Source organism: Otolemur garnettii, unplaced genomic scaffold (genome assembly GCF_000181295.1).
Source record: "Otolemur garnettii isolate 467f Iridium unplaced genomic scaffold, OtoGar3 scaffold00072, whole genome shotgun sequence".
NCBI classification, from domain to species: domain Eukaryota; kingdom Metazoa; phylum Chordata; class Mammalia; order Primates; family Galagidae; genus Otolemur; species Otolemur garnettii.
In genome coordinates this window covers 4,138,825-4,160,808 of record NW_003852467.1, presented here as the reverse complement: position 1 = coordinate 4,160,808, position 21,984 = coordinate 4,138,825, and the positions used below count along the sequence as shown (strand labels likewise).

At 34.0% G+C, this 21,984-nt stretch overlaps 1 protein-coding gene across 1 annotated transcript in view; it reads right to left on the bottom strand.

Moving 5' to 3' along the window:
- DMD (dystrophin) overlaps nucleotides 1-21,984 on the bottom strand; it is a 2,307,273-nt gene that overhangs the window by 1,986,050 nt on the left and 299,239 nt on the right. The window contains exon 2 of the mRNA XM_023515448.1: nucleotides 45-106. Coding sequence (XP_023371216.1) covers nucleotides 45-106 — 62 coding nt within the window. The remainder of the gene's footprint in view (nucleotides 1-44; nucleotides 107-21,984) is intronic.

The following is a 21,984-nucleotide window of genomic DNA, read 5'->3' as shown; positions in this document are numbered from 1 at the left end:
AACTTATACTACATCTTAAAATAGAAGTAACAAACCATCCTTACCTTAGAAAATTGTGCATTTATCCATTTTGTGAATGTTTTCTTTTGAACATCTTCTCTTTCATCTAAAACGAAAAAAAAAAAAAAAACAAAGTAATTTTAAATACAAGTTGTACTTAACCCTAATCACTTTCAATTATTATCTGGTAGTGTTATTTTATATTAAGCACTGAATTCATTGATAAATGAAATTAAACAAGAGTGATGTTGGTATTGGGCATCCAAAGTAAAATTATATCTGAAAGTAAATAATATGGCCAAGCCCACAGTCACTGAAATGTTATACACAGACATTATAGAGTAAATCCCACAACTGAATAAATGGAATAGTATATATTCCTTTATAATGAATAGAAATTCTAGTATAAATAAAGGAAATTATTAGTTGTTATTTTCTCCAAAAAAAACCTATTCCTTCACCTTTCCTTATTACCCCCCAATCCATGCAGAAATGATTATTCTCTCTTTAGTAATACATACATCTTCCAACATGGGCCTGCTCCCTTTATAGGAGAGGTTATCTGAATATCAGGAACATGGTTTACTTTATCTTTGCTTCCCAGATCCTAGCATGTTGTCCACACAAATTAAGAGCTCAGAAAACATATCTGACAAATATATGAACACTTCAAAGGGGTGGGAGATTCTATAACTCTAAAATTTCTAGTACCTCTTTTCGGCCAAATGTCAGAAAATTTCAAATAAAAATGCAAATGATACTCTTCATGGTTTACATATAAATACTCAAAGGAAAAATCCCCAAGGACTTATACCAAGGGATTAAGAGGGAACATTATTAAGAAATAGCTTCATAGAATCCCTTCTCCTAAAGTCTCTTTTTCTTCCTAAGCTGGAAATGAATATTGAGTTAAATGGACAGAAAAATCATCAATCTTGATTTATTAAAATATTTTTTTCCAAGCCAAAGCCTATCTTTAAATTACTGTAAGATAATCATATTAGACACAGCCAATAAATGAAGACATGGAAGAGATATTTAAAATTGAGATATTTCATATTGTGTTTACGTGGGTCAGAAGAACTATTATTAAAATGCCCTGACAAAGTAACCTGATTTGCTCTCATGTTATTTTTTTCAATAGTAAATCTCCACGGCTTCTCTTAAAAATAGTTGTTATATGACATAGAATTAGTGTCTCATAATAAATGTATGTGTGCACTAAAAGTATATATTTATCTTTAAGTTAGAATGTTGATCTATAAGTAGATGCTTTTAACAAATATGAGAAATAACAGTAGCTGAATAATAGATTTTAAATTGTATTCTCAGATGAAAATATTACTTAGCATTAGAAAATACATTTTACTTATTAAATTGTGTTATTCCCACAAGCTTTTATCTACACGGTCAATATGAACATTTTTTTAATATGGTATAGGGTAAGTGATAGCTATAATATGGAAGTATTTCCTTTGTTGAAAAGCTTAAATAAATAAAAATAGTTTTCAAAACTAATATAGCCTCTATTGAATCATTTTATTTCCATAAATTTAAGACTACCCTTTCAAAATTATAAAAAAAAGAAACAGAACATTTAAAATAGTTAAAATGTAAATCAAAACCACTTTGAGATATCACCTAACCCCAGTGAGACTGACCCTAATCACTAAGTCCGCAAACAACATATCCTGGGGTGGATGCCGAGATAAGGGAACAATTAGGCATTGTTGGTGAGATTGGAAACTTGTGCAGCCTTTCTGGAAAGAAGTAGAGTCCTCAAAGAACTAAAAGTAGACCTTCCATTTGATCCTGCAATCCCATTACTAGGTATCTAGCCAAAAGAAAAAAGATCATTTTACTGTAAGGACATTTGCAGTCAAGTGCTTATATCAGCCCAACTTACAATTGAAAAGACGTGGAAACAACCCAAGTACCCTTCAACACATGAACAGATTATTAAACTGTGGTATACATACACTATGGAATAGTATTCAGCCATAAAAAGTGACGGAGATTTTGTATCTTTTGTAACAACTTGGATGGATTTGGATAACACTCTCCTGAGTAAAGTATCACAAGAACGGATAAACAAGCATAATACTAATTAAAAACCTATAGTTCAACAACTACTGCTCACATAAGAGAAAAAACGTAATTACATTCAAGAATTGGAGGAGGGGAGAGGGAGTTTGGTAGATTCCTATTCAGCAAGAACAATGTGCAGGCATCTGGCCCACTTCCCGGGTGAAGGACACGACTACAATTTGGTCTTTACCTTGCAAATGCAAACAATGTAACCTACTTGTAGGAACCCTCATATTAATCTGAAATAATAAAATAAAACAAGTCAAAATAGTCAAACTTTATCTTCACTGACTTGCTATGGGAAAACTGGTCTATTCATTTTTTAGCAGTGGCATACAGGCATATACATAAAATTAAGCGATCTTATTTGCAATTCTTATTTTTCTTATGTACGTGCATATCCTCTCTGTCAGAAAGCAGAGAGTGATGTGTGATTTGAAAGTATACATTCAGATGTCTTTAAGACATACCCAAGACCTTGACCAAAAAGCTCAATAAGAGGTCAGTGGAAGAGATTTGGTCCAGTGGCTTTTAAGTGAAAAACGGGTAGTGAAACAATATTTGTATGCTTTTCAATTATATAGAAAATAAGCAGTTTTTAGTCAGGCCTTGAAGGAAGCACAAAAATCTTGAGATTATGTGTAAATTTTTATTTATCTACTGTTTAAATAACACTAAAAATGTGAGCTTCCCTTCACTAGTCATCTTCCCTTACCTTTAAGCGTTTGATGCAAAGAAAATATGTTTTTAATGAATTACCTGCTAATATTTTATCTTAGGATCTTAGCAGATGTTTTCTTTACAGTATAACTACTAGTATAATTTTGTTATCATAAAATACATAACACTTATTGTGACTTACTGTTCATATGGCTTTTTAAATTATCTCAATAAATCAATATATAATTGACTATTATATTTTATACTTAAAACATACCAACTATGAAGAAACAAAGGTACTAAGTGACAGAAATGAACTTGATATAGATGATCTGAATCAAAGTCCATGGCTTTTCACACTGTCCAGATATCCCTTGTCTACATTATAATTGTGTAATTATAATTACACAGAAAATTTATACAATTATACAATATTATTTATATATAATATATATGATTAATGATATAAAATGCCATAATATAATTAGAATCACAAAAGCAGAAGATATTAACACAAATGCAAAACAGCCATGAATCAAAGCCTTTATTGTGAACAACTCAAGAGGGTTTCGGTATGTTGGAACCTACATGAATGGTATCCTGCAATTGTACAATGCACACCCTGCATGCCTGCATGAATAGATCCAGAACTGACTACTGAATCTTCCTTATGTTGCTAGATGATTTGGTTGCCAATATTTTAAATAATGATTTTCTTGCATTTACTAATTTATATCTATAACATTGGAGAAATAATTTAACAACCCAAATCAATCAAACTTTTCATGTCTACACATTATGATCCTTCATAAATACATGTTTTACAAAACACAGAGATATTCTGTCCGTCCCACTTATTTTATCATACATATCTTATGGCTGTGCTTTCTTTTTGTGTTTTATTAGAGGTGATACCTTAATGATCACTTTCATGCATTCCCTCTGTTTCTAGTTTACAGTTGCCTTAGGATACATTATTAGGTCAAACATTGTAACATAATCATTTGTACCATAATATCAATCTGAAATAAAAAACATTACTACGTCACCCTTCTGGAAACCTTTATGGCTTTTGCTAAATATTTTCATGCTGTTTTCCCAGTGGTCACGTCTATTTTTTTCTGATACCAAAAAAAGAATATTAGGAGCTTCTACAGTAGAATCTCTATGGCAGGCATGTTGTTGATAAAAGACTCGTTTCTTTCCTCTTTTAAGGGATTTCTGTTTTGTTAGTAATAGGAGAAACTCTTTTTTTTTTTTCAAATTAATATGAGAGTACAAACGATCAGGTTACAATGTTTGCATTTGTTAGCTAAAGTCCTTGTTGGAGCTGTGTCCCGTGCCCAGGAGGTGTGTCATATACCCTTACATTGTGCCCATTGAGTGGGAGCAACCAAGCCTCCTCCCTCTTCCTCCTCCCCCCCTCTCTGACTTGTAATGAATTAAGGTTTTCTCTTGTGTGGGCGTGGAGTAGTTTCTCTATTGGCTTCATATTAGTATTGAGTACATTGGATACTTGCTTTCCCATTCTTGTGATACTTTACTAAGAAAAACATGTTTCAAGCTTGGCGCCTGTAGCTCAGTGACTAGGCAGCCAGCCACATACACCACAGCTGGTGGGTTCGAACCCAGCCCAGGGCTGCCAAACAACAGTGACAACTACAACCAAAAACTAGCCGGGCATTTGTGGCGGGTTTCTCCAGTCCCAGCTACTTGGGAGGCCGAGGCAAATAGAATCGCTCAAGCCCAAGAGTTTGGGGTTGCTGTGGGCTGTGATGTCGCAGCACTCTATGGAAGGCGACATAGTGAGACTGTCTCAAAAAAAAAGAAAAAGAAAAAGAAAAGAGAAACGTATTTCAACTTAAAAGGAGAAATTTGATGCTTGCTTTAATTTGAATTAATTAGATTACTAAAGAAGTAGAACACATTTCATGCATTTACATATTCTGTATATTTCTGCTTTTATTGAAATACTTGTTTATATCCTCTTCTCATGTTTCTCTTGAACACTTTATATTTTAATGTTAACAGGGATGTGATAATTATACAATAGTTCTGAAACATTTAAAGTGACAGGCTTCATTTGATTATGTGATAAAAAAATGAAGCTTCTCTACAGAAAACTGCCTACATGTACATATTTGCATACAATTTCACGGAGTTCTTTGACTTCCCTGCGCAAGATCCTTACTACCATAAAATCCATGTTAAGGATAACTACTGTAACTTAAGCTAACACTTACTATTAGTAAATGAATGAACATATTTTTCTAAGTTGTCATATTTTTTGAATTTTCATTTTATTATGCTAAAATTTTATATTTTTATATTTGGGTTTTTTATTGTTTGGGATTCATTGAGTGAACAAAGAATGAAGTTACACTGATTGCATTTATTAGGTAAAGTCCTTCTTATAATTGTGTCCTGCTCCTAAGTGGTGTGCCATACACCATAAACCCCAAAACCCCTCCCTCCTCTCCTCTACCAGCTCCCTCTTTCCCCTACCCCCCACTTTGTATTACATCGTCTACTGCCTTCTTATTAGAATTGAGTACATTGGATTCTTGCTTCTCCGTTCTTGTGATGCTTTACTAAGAACAATGTGTTCCACCTCCATCCAGGTTAATACAAAAGATGGAAAGTCTCCATCTTTTTAATGGTTGAATAGTATTCCATGGTATATACATACCACAGCTTGTTACTCCATTCCTGGGCTGGTGGGCATTTAGGTTGTTTCCACAATTTTGCGATTGCAAATTGAGCTGTGATAAACAGTCTAGTGCAAATGTCCTTAGGATAAAAGCATTTTTTTTCTTCTGGGTAGATGCCTATTAATGGGTTTGCAGGATCAAATGGGAGGTCTAATTTGAGTTCTTTGAGGATTCTCCATACTATCTATATTTATATATTTGAATCTATACACATTCATTGCTACTTCTGATATTGCCTAAAATTTGATCATTTTAAGTACAGCCAGTTACATATCCAAAGTCAATCTAAAGTTTATATATCTATATCCATATCTATATCTATTTCATACATATATGACTTGTCACAGAAATTATTTTGATAGTTTTACAAGATATATATTACTATAGACATATGCTCTATAGTAAAACATATTAATGTGGAATCAGCAACAAAGCGAATAAGAAAAGAATAAAGTAAAATCTTTTTTATTAGAAAGTGATTCTACGCTTCTGTTTAGTCATTTCAAGGAGCACATATTCTACTTCATTTCCTCTAGGGGTTTATTTATAACTGATTTTATTTTACTAATAAAAATATGCATCGGCATATTAATGTGAGAAGCACAGAAGAAAATATCTCTTAGAGAAATTTACTTGCAAACTGTCCCCTGGAGATATCAAGAAGTGAAGAACTACTACTTCATAAATTGCAAAAAGTGACCAACATTTTATTTTATTCTCTCTGTGGGGAAAACCCATATAAAATTAGCTTTCTACCATGACATAAAAATTGTATTCCTCTCAGAATTCTTTAACCTCTTCTAATAAAGTTATTTTTTATTCAGTGTATCTGTCCCTTTCTATTTTTTAAGATTAGTGCAATGACCTTTTACCCTGTTATTAACTTTTATATTCCTGAGACTCTCAGGAATATAAATGTGAGATATATTTAACTGCAATATTCATGATTCACAAGAGCGAGTAACTGCAGAAAAATGATATTGGACAAACTGAGAGGCCATTAAATCAAGGGAACTGGCTTCCAGTCTTAGTGCAGGATTTATTAGAATTATGACCTTAAAATTGCCAGGCCTCAATCCCTTATCTGTGAAATGAGAATATTAATTGCCTTTTAACTCATAGAGCCATTGGAAGGCTAAAACGAAAGTATTTGTTTATGTAAGAGTTTATAAAAGAATTGTTTATGGAATCCTTACTATGTGCTGGTCACTGAAGTATTTACTGAGAGGCAATGTAAGACTCAGTCTTTGGCAAACTTCTCAGCTTAGTATAAAGTAGACATATCGTAAATAAATATGCAATATTTTATGTGGACAAAAATACAAATATTCAAAGTGTATTATGGGAGCAGAATGTGATATATGGCCACATGGGTATAAGGGAAGGTATTTCGGAAAAGGTGATGGCTAGGTGGAGTACAGAAGGATGAGCAAAAGGAATGAAGGAGAAAAGGTATGAAGAGAAAGATGGATCTTACTAAGCAGAGAGCAACGTCAAAGGCAGGGTGATAAGACACCAAAAGTGCACCTCCTTCTGTATATACAATTCCATTTTCTTTTTTGCACTCTAAAATGTGAGCATGGGAATGGTATAGGATGAAACTGAAAATAAAGTTGGAAGGGAAATTCTAGTGACTTTCCATTATAAGACCCCTTCTCCACTATCAGATAAGACCACATAAGTAAAGGCCTTTAAAAACTGGAAAAAAAAATTCTATAAATATCAAGAACTATCCTCATTAAACAGAGCAATAAGCCATACTGTATGCCACAAAAAAAATTTAATATGATCTTTGGGTGAGTTAACATATTAATTGAAGATTCTCATCACTTATGTGACACAGAAAATACACACTTAAAAGTAGAAGGGAACCGTTTAACAATACACATGGTAAAGAAATAAAAAGAATTGCTTCTCGGCCTTTTGGCTAAGATCAATTGAAGAAATAAAAAGGATTATGGCTTCAGTTTGCTTAAAGAAAAGGCCATGAAGTAATATGGAAGAGTGATTAGTGTCAGTCTATTCTCTCCCTAGACCAAAAATGAAAACAACCAAAAATGAAAAACATAGATGATCAATGGAAAGCAATATTAGATAAGGTTATGTGATACTTTGGAGCATTATGAAGGAAGGCTCCAAATTCAGGGCATATTTAGAAAGTGGATTTACTGTGCTATTAATGTTACAAAATTACAATGCAGAATAGAGGAGGTTAAAATGGAAAATGGTATGAACAATTCTTCCCATTAAATCTGGGTAATAGCTTTTGATCATAGGATTTTAGACTTCCAGGGCCTAAGGTGACATTAGTGGTCAGCTTATAATGAGGAGGTCTAAAATAATTAAACCCCTGTGCGAAGAAAAGAGATATTTTTAGTGGTGAAAAGGTTTCCTTATTTTCCTATGCACTCTACAATTGATACAATGCAGTTTCCACGCTCATCATCCTACAAAAGTTGTTCCTAATGACATAACCTGTATCCTTTCTCATTTCCAAAATTGTGACTGTCTGGATCATAACTATAATCTCAGCACTTAGCATGAAATGTGTCACATAGTAGTGCTCAATAAAGATGTTTTAAATTAATGAAGGCATAATTTATTTCTCAGTCCTCTTCTCATTTTTCTCCCATACAAATAGTAATCATATTAACCTGTAGTAAGCAGGATAATAGTCTGCCCAAAGATGGCCACAGCCTAATCCCTGACACTTGTGAATAAATTATGTTACATGACATGGAATTATGTTTACAAGCAGAATTAGATTGGCTGATCACCTAACTTTTGATAGGAAGGTTACCCTGGATCATCTGGTGGGCAGAATATAATCACAAAAACTCTTTAAAGGAGGAAATGGCTGCCTAAGAGAAAGAATCAGAAATATAGCAGCATGAAAAGGACTCAGGCCAAGGTTGCTGGTTTTGAAGATACAGGAGAAAGAACATGAGCCAAAGAACGTGGGCCTAGAAAACACACAACACAAAGAAATTGGTTCTCCCCTGGAACCTGCAGAAGGCACACACCCCTGCTGGCACCTTGATTTAGCCCAGGAGGTCTATTGGATTTCTGACCTACTGAACTGTTAGATAATCAAATTTATAGAGCTTTAAGCCACTAATTTTGGAATCATTTTTATAGCAGCAATAAAATCTAATATAAAACAATTTATCTTTAAGGCTATGAAGTGGTGAATATGTACTGACACCTACTAGGTGTTAGAAATACAATTGTGAGAAAGATAGTGTTCCTAAACTTGTGTCCTAAGCTTAATGAGAAAAGCAGATATGCAAAAATCATATGTAGATACAAATATCCAGATAAGTTCCCTGATGAAGAAAATACAAGCAGCCAGATACAGTGGCTCATGCCTGTAATTCTAGCACTCTAGGAGGCTAAGGCAGGAGGACAGCTTTAGGTGAGGAGTTTGAGAATAGCCTGAGCAAGTGGGAGACTCCATCTCTATGAAAAATAGAAAAAATGATCCAGGCATGGTGCTGCATGCCTGTATTCCCACCTGCTTGTGAGGCTGAGTCAGGATGATCCCTTGAGCTCAGCAGTTGGAGATTGCAGTGAGTTATGATGACACCATTGTACTCTAGCCTGGGTGACAAGAGTGATGAGACCCTATCTCAAAGGAAGAAAATGTAGGGTAGGGAAGGGAAGGGAAGGGAAGGGAGAAAGAAAGAAAATACATGGCTCTGTAATAGCGTATATTAAAAGAACTAACTTGAAAAATCCAGGGCCTTCTTGATGAAGTGACATCACAGCTGAGTTCTGAAAATTAGTTAAGATTAGAGGGGCAAACAAGATAGAAAAGAGAATGGCAGATGTAAAACAAAAAGTAGGTGAAACTGTTAGGATATGAGAGAAAGAGCATAGTCCTTTCATGGGACTAGAGAAAGAAGAAGGGGATAAAAGCAGCAAAAATGACTCCAGAAAAAGGTGAAGCTAACGTCATCCAACTTATGAAGAGTTTGGTAATTTAGTCAGAGGCCAGTTTGAAACCAAAGGAAAATTTTAAGCAGGGGAATGACAATACTAGGTGTGGACTTTAGAAATAAATTTCATAGTGTAGAGAATTTTGGAGGAGAGGTAAGACTAGAATCAAGATTGATTAGCTCATTATAGGTCTATTCCATGGGACAAGTGATGATGGCCTGTACTAGTGAATTGCAGTGGGGCTGGAGAAAAGGAGATGTATGCGAGATACATTTAATATATATTATTGATAAGTACTATTTATTAATTTTATATATATGGGTAGGAGCGTTGGGACAGAGATGGTTAATTATAGTCCTGAGTGGAATTGTCTAGAGATCCTAGGAAGAAGAGGGCAAATTTTATGTGTATAATGATAGGATGGGAAGCACTGGGGTTAGATAAAGGAGCCTAAAGCTCAAGAGACATATCTTAGTTAAAAGTAAAGATTTAGAAAACACAAGCCAATAGGCATTTGGTAACTGAAACCCCTAGAGTGAATGATACTACTAAGAATATTGTATAAGCTTTCTTGTCTTCTGAAATATCACTGTCTCATTCCAAGATAAGGGCTCCTTCCTGATCTGTTTTATTGACTTATCTGACAGGAACCATGGACATAATTGGCATTCTCCCGTGATACTATCTTTCATCATTTCCTTTCTTTGTCTACTATGTTGATTCTTCCCAAATTAACTTCCTCACCCCAGCTCAATCATCACTATATATTGGTATCAGTGGTGCCTAAATCTGTTTTTCATCTTGAATATGCCCTGAGGGTCAAACTGACATAACAACTACAGTTAACACCTCCATCTATATAGACTGCAGGTGCCTTAACAATATCATTCATTTTCCCCAATGAATTCCCCCTGTCCTACTCCTCCTGTCAATAAATGGCATTACCATTCATCTACTGACCAAATTAGTATCTCTTCAGTCAGTATACAAGTTTGAAAAATGCTTGCCCTGAGGTTATAGGCCAGCTTATTTATTAGTAGAATGTTATATAGGGGACTTCACAATTTGACTCCAATGTATTTTTCTAAACTTATTAACTATCAGGCCAATTGAGAGCCGACTTATCTTACAAGAACCTACTAAGTCTATGCTAGTTACACAAGCCAGATTTTTCCATGAATAAGCCATATTCTTTCTTGTTCTAGTACTTTGTTCACACAGTCCCTAGAATGTGACTTGAAAATGTCAATATTAAGATCTAGTTCAAATGTAAGTGTTTTCACAATCACACTTATCTCCCTGGCAGAGCTCATCAATCAATCCTTCTGGTATATTACATACATGTTAGCTTTTTTTTTTTTTTACAGACACACACACAAAAATATACTTTGCTTTCTTCCAATAATGTAGCCCAAATCCCACCCATCATGCCCTAAATGTATTATTATGTTATTGTAACTTTTGGTACCCAACATTGTGTATTCAAGCAGAAATAGGTAATTGGTAGGGTTTCTGGAATAAATCAAACTATGAGCCAATGCTGTAATTAGATCTCAGGTGCACTAAGTCCTAGGCCAATGCTCTTTCCCTTCCCTTCATCACATTGCTCCAATTACTCTGTTAATTATAAACCTTTCTTAATCATCAATTTCCTAAAATATCCATTTAGCATCCATTAGTTATAAAACTACTTTTCAATATCCTTCCCCAAAATTTGGCCTTGGGAATGAAGTAGTGCTACTTATTTTCAACAGTATAAGCAATGAAAAATTGAGATAGATAATATTCTGTGCAAATAAGCTGCCTTGATTTCTCTGAGTGAATTACATTCCATATTATGATGTAATCGCCCTTTACTTCATCTTTCATGACTGTCAAGGCTCCTAACACAACGCAAAATGCTATGGATGATCAGCCTATCCCTTTGCCTCCACTGCAAATGTCGCTTCTTTCTAAGGGAGTTCAATTGCTTTTTATTGTAGAGAACTGATGGAACTAGAAAACAATATGGAAAGCTGGGTCAGCTCATATTGAATTAAAATTTCCCTCCCATTCCGTGCCACTTAATCATAGAATTTATGCTATAATAGCAAATTAAAGTTAACACCAAAAATTGACACAATCACACAATTGCATGTTTATAAAATCATAAGGGCATATACATTGAAAGCACAGTATAATAATTGTAAAAGAATTATCTGTATAGTTTTTGAAGTTGCTATTAAGTAGGACATAACAACACTGAGGTAGAAGGAATATATTAGAATGGAAGACAGATCAGAACTGCAAAGTTGCATGGAAAGGAGCTAGGTGGCGTAATTTGGAAAAATAGAGTCCCATGTTGTAGATGGAGCAAGTGGTTCATTCTTGTTCTCTTAAAATTGCATGTATCACATACAGTATGAGCCAATGGTTTAATACGTTCATTCCATAGTTACATAACCTGGCTTCCAACCTAGCTCCATTTCTCACTAGCTCTATTGCTTTGGGTAATTACTTAAGCTCTCTGTGTCTCATTGTCTCCATCTATATCATGGAAGTAATAATGGGGGAACAGAATTGGGAGTAGTAAATGTAACACATATGGTACATATCAATACCGAAATACTTAAATAAGAAAATAGTGAGGAGAAACCTTTAACATGTTCCTTCTGAATATATCACAACTTCCTTTGTGCCTTCAGTACAAATTGAATTGTCATATAAGATGGACACATTACTAGATGGCAGTCATGTTAATTATTAGTAACATTTTTACACACAGTATTTATATATATATATGCATAAAGTCTTGTTGATTTGAAGGATAAAAATAAATTGTGAAATGGCATTAGTATAAATTATACTTCTTTGTGCCCAAAAGAATAAAATCACTTTTAGTAATAACAGGAATAATGAATATTTCTGTGGTGCATTATAACTTAGACAGTAATTTCAAATATCTCATCTTGTTTAAACTTGAATATGTGGGTGTAGGCTTGTTAGGAGGAGTAAAAATAAGCTATTAATTTGTATGCAGACTTAAAATATATTTTGGTCGTGTATCATGAGAAGAATCACTTATTTTTGCCAAAATAATAATTGTGGACTAATTATGGAAGAATAAATCTAAATAAGGTCAAGGTCGCTGATGTATGTGGAGATGAAAGTCCCCTTGGATACTGTGGTAGTATTTCTAACTAGAAACCTGTTTCATACCTCAGCCTGGACAATTTTAGTTTTAAAATATATAATTTTTCCACTGAAAAATATTAAAAATACATTTCTCTGTGGCACATATTACCTATTTTCATGGATTGCAAAATAGTTCTCTGAAAATTAAAAGGAAAACAGTCGGACGAATGTTCACAACAATTTCCAAATGTCTTGGTCATGAGATGAAACAAGCGAAGAGTCAAACACAGGGCGCTTTCTAGGGTGCATTATAAAGGAAAATTTAAACCACAAGATGCAGTTTCTCAACTTGCACTAAGGAGTAAAGGTTAAGAAAATGGGATAATTGATGTGGATAATGCCTCGTGCCTTATTTTCCTGGGCCAACTCAGTTCAACTGTAACTGTAGTGAACACATTCTGGGCTGGTGAACTTTTCTCAGCAGAAGGATCCATATCTCTTTCCTCTTTGCATTACAGCTTTATCCAGTTTGGTAAGAGAGTTTGCTGAGTCCATCCCCAGAAGTGACAGAGATTCAGTTCTCTCCAGGTCAATCTTTAACAAATGAGAGACAGAAGTCCATGGATAAAAAAATCCAGTGGAACAAATGCCAAGCGTAGTCTGTAAGGCCCCTCAAGAATTCCCTGGGACGTGGAACGCAGAATAATCCACCTTTATTGTCTACTCTTCCTCTGTGGGAATTGTATTTGCTGCCTTCATCATGCATCCTCAGAAAAATATTTTTAGCCACTACAAACCTCAGATTTCTAGTCTGAAAAATGGAAATAATCATAGTGATAACGGCCTAGTTTTATTTTGATGATGTATCCTGTAAAGAATCAAGTGTAGTCTTAAGCAAGGACTTAGTACAAAATATGTGCCACTATAGATTATTATTGTTAGTTCCAAATACACACACCCATATATTATGTATTATATATTATATATATATGTATATATACATGCACAGGGTATCCATAAAGTTCATGTGCAATTTAAAATAGACAACTTTATGGATATAACATATTTACTCGTATTAAGAATTTGCGGACAGGTTGGGAGATTTTGTTATTTGATCCTAATCCTTTCTTCCTTACTCCCTTGCCATGGGTTAATTTTACTTTCCTTGCTCTAATGAGGCCTTGGGCACATGACTTGCCTTGACCATCAGAACATGGTCAGGAAATATCAGTGGTGAGGTAGAGACTTAAGAATCATGAAGTGTTTTTACTCTTCTGGACTCTTCATTCCTCTCTCAGAGGAAGTGCATGGTTCAAGTAGCCTCTGTTCCCAAAAGGACAGACGCGTGATGGTGAGCTACACTCAATACATAAGTGAAGGAGACAGGTGAATAAGGAACAAGAATTTATTTGTTCTCGTAAGTCACTGAGATTTGTATTTTTTTCTAAAGAGCATTATCTTATAATAAAGCTTACTAAGGTAGCAGATAAATGTTATAGAGTAAAATTCAACAATAATGGAATGCATAACTTCTTCATTTAAAAATGAGGGGGTAGGGGCGGCACCTGTGGCTCAAAGGAGTAGGATGCTGGCCCCATATACCAGAGGTGGCCAGTTCAAACCCAGCCCCAGCCAAAAACTAAAAGAAAAAAAGGGCAGTGCCTGTGGCTTAAAGGAGTAGGGCGCCGGCCCCATATACTGGAGGTGGTGGGTTCAAACCCAGCCCCAGCCAAAAATAAAAATAGAATTGCCTTCACTATATGAGTTTTTCTGGAGGTTTGTATTTCACTATTTGTATTTTTTTCTGTGGGAGTTGTATTTCACTATTTAAGTTTAAAATAAACTAAATTATGAGTTTTCAATAAGGTATTAAAAGCTTTATAAACTTCATCTATTTAGAATGTATTATCTTTTCTATCTTGGTCTTTCTCTTTACCATATCATTCAGAATTTACACATTAAAACAAGCATGTTTTTCTTATACACGACCAAATATTAGCATAGAGGGAGGTCAACATAGAAAACAATTTGAATGGAGAGTAAATTCTGAGAAAATAGAGTGGCTTATTGCCACAGCAATAGTCAGTACTGACACTGCTCATTTCTACTTTCTGCCAAATACTGAAAGCACTTAAAACAGAAATCAAGTTTCATAGTCACCAAATATGGAAGTCTTAAGCAAGTGTTTATGGGAGATCAAGCCAAGAAGTATAAACAGGAATAAAGGCCACACATTTTCCAGCATAAACAGGGGAAATCTTGCAGTCAGTAAAAGACCATTAGAGTTGTCTTTGACAAAAGAGTTTGGAAAAGTATTACGGAGAATACAAAAGAAGTCCTGGGAGCTAATCAAAGGAGGAGACAGTTTTGAGAGTTAATCAGATGCCAATGCTAATAGATGATCCAAGTGGCAGAGCACAGAAAGTACAGAGTCACACAATCAATTTTGATTCAGCTTGAGTTGTTAGTACTGATGACAAGTGGTTAACGACAGCTTCTTCAAAGATTCTTAATGAGAGACTTCTCTTTTTTCCCCCAAGTTATTACACCACTGCATTAAAAAAGTATTTCTTTCCTAAGATCCGTGACAGGACTACATCGAGAACACTTCTCTCAGTACATAATGCCAATGGATGGGTTCTATCTATATCTTGTTTTACTAACATTTTAATAGATGTGTATGTAAGTTAGCATGCAAATTAAGTAATTTTCAAAACTCCCAAATTAAACACGTTTGCACTTAGGTGCAATGGACTTGAACTGGTAAGATTGAAAAATCGCAACAATAATTTATATTCTTCTGATGTAACAGACCACAAGCAGTAGAAGAAATTGAGGTTTTAAAAGAATTTGCTGAATCACAAAGAACATTTTAAAGTAGAACTTTATTAATTTTATCTTTCTAAATTCTAGATTTATTCTGAAATCTAATCATTACAAAAGACTTTCTTAAGTCAAACTGAGAAACCACTTTCTTCTATAGCTAATGCATAAAGTTTAAATGTTTATATACGTACAAATGTACTCCTGTTGTGTTCATACACATATACATTATATGCACATTTCATACATATATATTTCTATATAAATTCATATATGTATTTATGTATAATGTATATGTATTATCACATGTAGATTTGCATTAATTCCAGCATCTTCTAAACATTTCTTTTTGATTACAGAACATTTGAATGATTAATAAGTAGATTGTCTAGAATTTCCGAAGTTGGTAAATTGAAAACATTAGAATTTCCCATTTTTAAGATTGCTTTGATCACACTAAGTGCCTACGAAACAGATGATAAAGGAATGACTTTCTTTGGTTGCAATAAGGCAGAGGTGTTAGTTCTGAACCAGTATGCCTGTGTTTTAATGGCGGCTCTGCTACTTATCAACAGTGTACTCCAGTTTCCTCATCTATAAAAATAATAACAATAATATTGATGCAATTTTGTCATGAGCTTTGGAAAATTGTTCCCACTTGGACCCTAGCTCTGACATTAACTTGCTCTGTGGATGTCGGCAATCATTAAATTATCTGGAACTCTATTTCCCCAGTTTAAAGATGATCTCTATGTATTTATTCAGATATAAAACCCTGATTCTTAACTCAAGTTTTTTGTTTGTTTGTTTGTAAGCAACAGTTTAGAATCCTTGTTCGACACACATGCTCTGGAGCTATATTGCCAAGAGTTAATATCTAGCTTTGGCACTTATTAGCCAGATTTTTTCTTGCTTTGTTTAAATAACCTCTTTTAGTTTTCTCATCTGCAAAAATAGTTATTAAAAATAATAGCTACCTTACAGTGTCATTATGATGATTAAATGAACCATTATCTTTACAGGACAAGGAAACGTCTGGCTCAAAAGAAGTCATCAACATTGTTATTCTTCTCCTAAGATGTATGAAATTGTTAATAAAACTATGGAATAAACCCCTAAAATTTTAAGCAAAATGTTTAGAGTGTATATATATGAAACTCAACAGTCCTCAAGAGATTCTAAAAGGGCTCCAATGGTTGGAAAAATGTTGGAAGACAAATAAACATGTTATTCTGGCTCTTATGGATACCGGATACCAATGATCCATGTTTTACTTTTTCACGAACAGAGGCATTAACTGCATTAAGCTTATTTGTATTATTTTCCCTCACTATGTTGTTTTTTTCAATGTTTATTTAAGAGGTACATTGCTCTTTGTCTCTGTTGCTAATATATCATTCTTTTTGCAGATCTACACACAGTAATTAGTGTTGAAAAGGAGCCTAGCTATACAGACTTCTTTGTGCCAGAGAAAGGCAGGATTTTGTATCCAGCCTAGGAAATATATAGTGGACTTTCTTCATATTCCCTCAGATATTAATCTTCAATCATCTAGGGTTAAATCCTTTTATAAAGTTTCTTCTGATTCGGTATAGTAAATGCAGCTTCTCACAAGCCATTTTGTTGCGAATGGCTTCTTGCAAATCCCATTCTGTGGTGAGCCTGAGCCCAGGTTTTTTCTGTGATATCTTTTGATGGTAAGTATGGACATAATGCACTACAGTAACTAAGACTCAGAAAGATTTGTTTAACTGACGGTTTCAGACATTTTATACATCAATTGAAAAAAACTAGATATATGTATTAATGCACACTTTCTTTAGTTAGAGCACCCTACGCCATGAAGAAATCATTCAAATATGGAATTGATAATTCTCACAGCATATAAAAAAGCACCTTGTCATACAAGAAAGCAATCATAAATACAGTGAACTCACAGCTTGGAAAGCAGCACTTTTAACACATAGTATGAAAGTGCCTGAAAATAACAGTCTCTTAGCAGAGACTGGTACAAAAAAACCAATAACTGTTTGAAAAAATTAAAAAGAACAGTATTGATTGGTAAAGTAATATGAAAAGAGAAAAGGTGTATATTAGCTTAAGTACTAAATTTAAAGTAGCTTTCATTGATTCGGAAATTGAAATTCAAGATAAAGAAACATCTTCAGAGATGAAGAATAGGCTGGTCTTTCTCTGAGTAACTCATCTGAGGAGTCAAAATAAAACAAATAGATTATAGTTAATAATGCTGTTTTAGGATACAGTTGAATAAAGAGAGATGCTTTACACACCCTGCTATTTAATACTATGTCGAGGTTGATTAATTTACAATGTTTGTATATTATCTGAATTTTATAAACTATAGAAAAAGTGGGTTAAAAGCTTTATGATTTAACTCTTGATATATTTCCTTTGATTTTTCCTTACATAATTGCAATTACATTTCATACATAATTATATGACTTTTCTCCATTTAAAATAATCACTTGGGTTTTCCAATGTTGTTAAAACCCAATTTGAATACATAAATACACTGTCTTTTATGTTCCTGTGAAAATAACTCTTCTGCCTTTGTTGGAAATCTTGAAAAACCATTTCATAATTTTTGATATTAAAATTGTATTGCCAATATTTATATAAATAATGCCTCTATCCAATTTGGGGTTATTATTTTAGGAAAGAGTCTCAAAAATTAGGTTATTGGACTCAGGTAAATTATCATTTCACTAAGTTTTGTTACATATTTTCAAATCATTTGTGAAACATTCTACATAAAATTACATTCCTAACAATAATGGATGGAAATGTCTATAATGACACACTGTAGCCTACATTGAATCTGTAAATAGATATTTATTTCAATATAATTCACATATATATCTACCTGACAAGGTCGATTAATTTATAATTTTTGTATATCATCCAAGTTTTATAAACTATAGAAAAAGTGGGTTAAAAGCCATATAAGACACTGTCTTATATTTATTTTTTTCTCAAGAAGACACACTAAGGCTTATTTTCAGGGGTTGTATTTCTCTCAGCACAGAAATACACTGCACAGCCATGCCCATCACTAGGTCTTATTATTGGGGTAGGGCTTATATTTAACAAATGCATAGAAATCCTGCTAGGGCTTTTTTTTGGGTAAGTCTTATTTTCGGGGAAACATGGTATGTGTGTATATATATATATGTGTGTGTGTGTGTGTACATAACATGTATATTTAAAGCTATCCCAAGAATTTAGAGTTGGGACTTAGAGTTGAGTCAGTCACAGAATGCTTGAACTGTGAGATTTAAATAGAAGAAATGTTGGCAATCATGTTCTGCCATGTGAGGAATGGGGGAAGCCAATCTGCAATAAAAAAAAAGATTGTGCAGAGAGAAGGAGATGTGACAGAGAATCCTAAAAGCTTTTGATTGCCTGGTTTTAGCATTTTCCTGGGGTGCACTGCAGTTTGCCCTTGCCTTCCTGGAGAAACATCTTAATCCTTAGAATAAATGTATGCTGTAGAATAAATTCCACACTTGACAAAGCTAGTTCACATTGAGCATAGGCTATTTGCAACCAAGTGTCCTAATTAATATAATACTTCAGTAATAGATAGGGTTTACTGCTTAACAGTGGAGTCAGTTTTAGTTCATATAATTTTTCTATCTCATATTCTCCTTCCTCTTCCAAGGTTATAATGTGCTATCTGCAAACTCAAGGGGGAAAAAAAATATCTCTTAACCTGAAACCACAAAGAAAAAAACTAATGTCATTTCTAGCACTTAATTGGTATTTAGCTGCCATAAACACGTGGAGCTGTTTTGGTTTGTTCAGTTATCCTTTCTACATAGGGCCATTTAAACTCAAATTGGAATTGTCTCTGGGTTACTATCAGTGATAATAAGAACTTCCAACTCATGCCAATTATAACAATTCACAGACACAGATAGGGGTGACCAAGGAATCCAACCAGAACCTTCTGTTCAGTTTCATTAGACCTAGACTTAATGAGAAAAAACATCATTAGCACTGAAAAACTTGTAAGCATTGTTGAGTTTCTTGCTGAAATTTGAATAATACTGATTGTGCCAGTGATGGGAACTGTGGTAAAGAATAAAATGAATATTTAATTTGGTAAGTATATATATAAAAATAAAACATGAGAGGGAACATATTTTTCCTAAATAGGAAAGTGAATTGATAAACTACAAGATATGACTTTCTTTTCATGTGCTTGTTTCTAGAAGCCAGTAAATGAATAAACCATTTTAACATTATCAATAAAATATTTGAGTAATACCATTAAATTTACAAAATGACATGTCTAATAAAATAGAACTATCAAGATGTATGTAAAGACGGTTTCCCTTTAACTTTGCTAGATAACAAAATTTTATTTTATTTAGTTATTTATTTTAAGACAGAGTTTCAAGCTATTGCCCTGGCTAGAGTGCTGTGGTGTCATAGCTCACAGCAACCTCCCACTGGGGCTCAAGCAATCCTCTCACCCCAGTTTTTTCATTTTTTAGTAGAGATGAGCTCAGGCAATCCACCCACCTTGGCCTCCCAGAGTGCTAGGATTACAGGCATGAGCCACCACGACCAATGGACAACAAAATTTTAAACGCCAAATTGTAAGAGGATAGGAGGGATGAAAAACTACCTACTGTGTACAATGTACACTATTTGGGGAATCGTTTCATTAAAACCACAGACTTCACCAGCATATGCACGATATATTCATGTAACAAAACGGCACTTGTGCCCCCCAATTTTTTTTTTTAAATGCAAAATGCCCAGGGCAGTTAAATATCATACTATGAATATAGCTTAATAGTTTTTTAAACTTTCTGTTGTTAAACAAATACAGCTCCTCCCCTTTATTTTACATTCCACTATAATAAGGAGGGTATTTGAAATTTCATATTTCATTATCCCTATGGTTTGCCACAGGTGAAAAATAGAAATACATGCATGAAATTGTAACTTTCTTCTCTTATTTAATTTTTTGTTAAATCGTATCCCTTTACATTAGTGCAAACCTCCAACAATCTCATATGTATCATTAAGAGGAGATGAAAAGGATTAAGAAATAACTTTGATGAGTGTATAGCATGTTAAAAATTTCTCTGCAACTAGTAAGAGTAATTACCCTAGATATTAACTCAACCAGAAAAGAAATAAATGAATCCTACTTTTATTTCCTTCTTAGTAACGTTTTTTGTTCCTTTGTGCTTAAGGTTGCTTGTTTAGTCAGGAGTTTTGCTAGGATAGACATTTCACTGTCCATGGGCCATTCTTGTTGCTTTGGCTCCTAACTCAAGTCCGGGATCAATGCTTTACCACCTGCCTTGATGTGTTCAAGTGTTGTTGGAAGGATCTTTGAAGTCATGGATCTCTGACTTCAAGGATCTTTGTGTGATGGAGTATGAATTCTATGACTGTGGATATGTGAATTTGGATAGGAAAATATTATTAAGGAGAATGAATATTTTTCTCCAATTTTAAGGTAAATTGCTAAATGCAGAAAAAAAAGTTGCCTTCTTAAGACTATTATTTTCTACATCTCCAGACCACAGGAGATTCATATCTTCTCTTCTCTTTTGTTAGAATTACCATGGGCAATTTTTTTAAGAACTATAGTACAAATATTCTATTATTTTAATGTTTTCAATGAGATACATGTAGAATTCTGGAGCCCTACTCCATATTTCAACTTCCAAAGTGGAGTTCAGTTAGAATTCCTTGGGGACTCTACACTTGAGTCCTCTTCTTATCCTTTTGTCCATCCTGCTTCCCTCTTCCCCACCACTATCAGAAAAAGGCCAGGAGAAAAAGCTCAGAACTTTTCAATATACCTTTGGAAAATGTTCCCAATCACTTTCTGTCTTCGTATCTCAATTAAAAGTTTTGAAAGACAACAGATTGTGTGATTCTCAACTTTTCTTCCCCATATTTCCCAGTGGGGGGGATCATAGATCCTCAACATATTTTTATTATATTCAACTGGTGAAATATCACTTTTCCAATTCAGCTTTTCTCATACAGAAGTAAATAGTTTAGTAAATTATTTAATTATAATTATACTTCATCTAAAGTAAGGGGATTATAATCATTAACATGATGTTGAACGTGGATATCCCAAAAGGGTGAATACTTTTGGGCTTTTTGTCATTTTCAAGTTCCTCTTCTGCTTAGGATGTATATCAGTGTTTTTCTTCCAATGAGAAAAAGATGTATTATCAATAAGAACATACTTTCTGAGCCAATTATATAGCTTCAGCTACAAGCCAACAAGGTGAGCTGAATGACTATAATCCCCTCAAGGAAAGACTGGACACATGAACTGTTTTACCTATGGCAGAGAAGTCAAGGCAAAAGTAGTCACCATAGGAGTAAGAAAAAAAAATGACTCTAATTGCAACATACTTCTTAAAAGTCAGGTGTGGGCTGGTGTGTCATTTCAGAATTCTTGGAAATACAAAATTAAAGAATATACAATCACTCTGAACTTCTTGTCCGACCTTTAAGGGGAAGTTGCAAAGAATATCCGAGTAGGCCAGGAGATGGGAGATGGCCCCACGCCATGATGTAGAGGCATGAATGAAATCAAAGCCATTTTCCCATTCGCTTCTCTTCTAAAAAGCAAAAGACATAA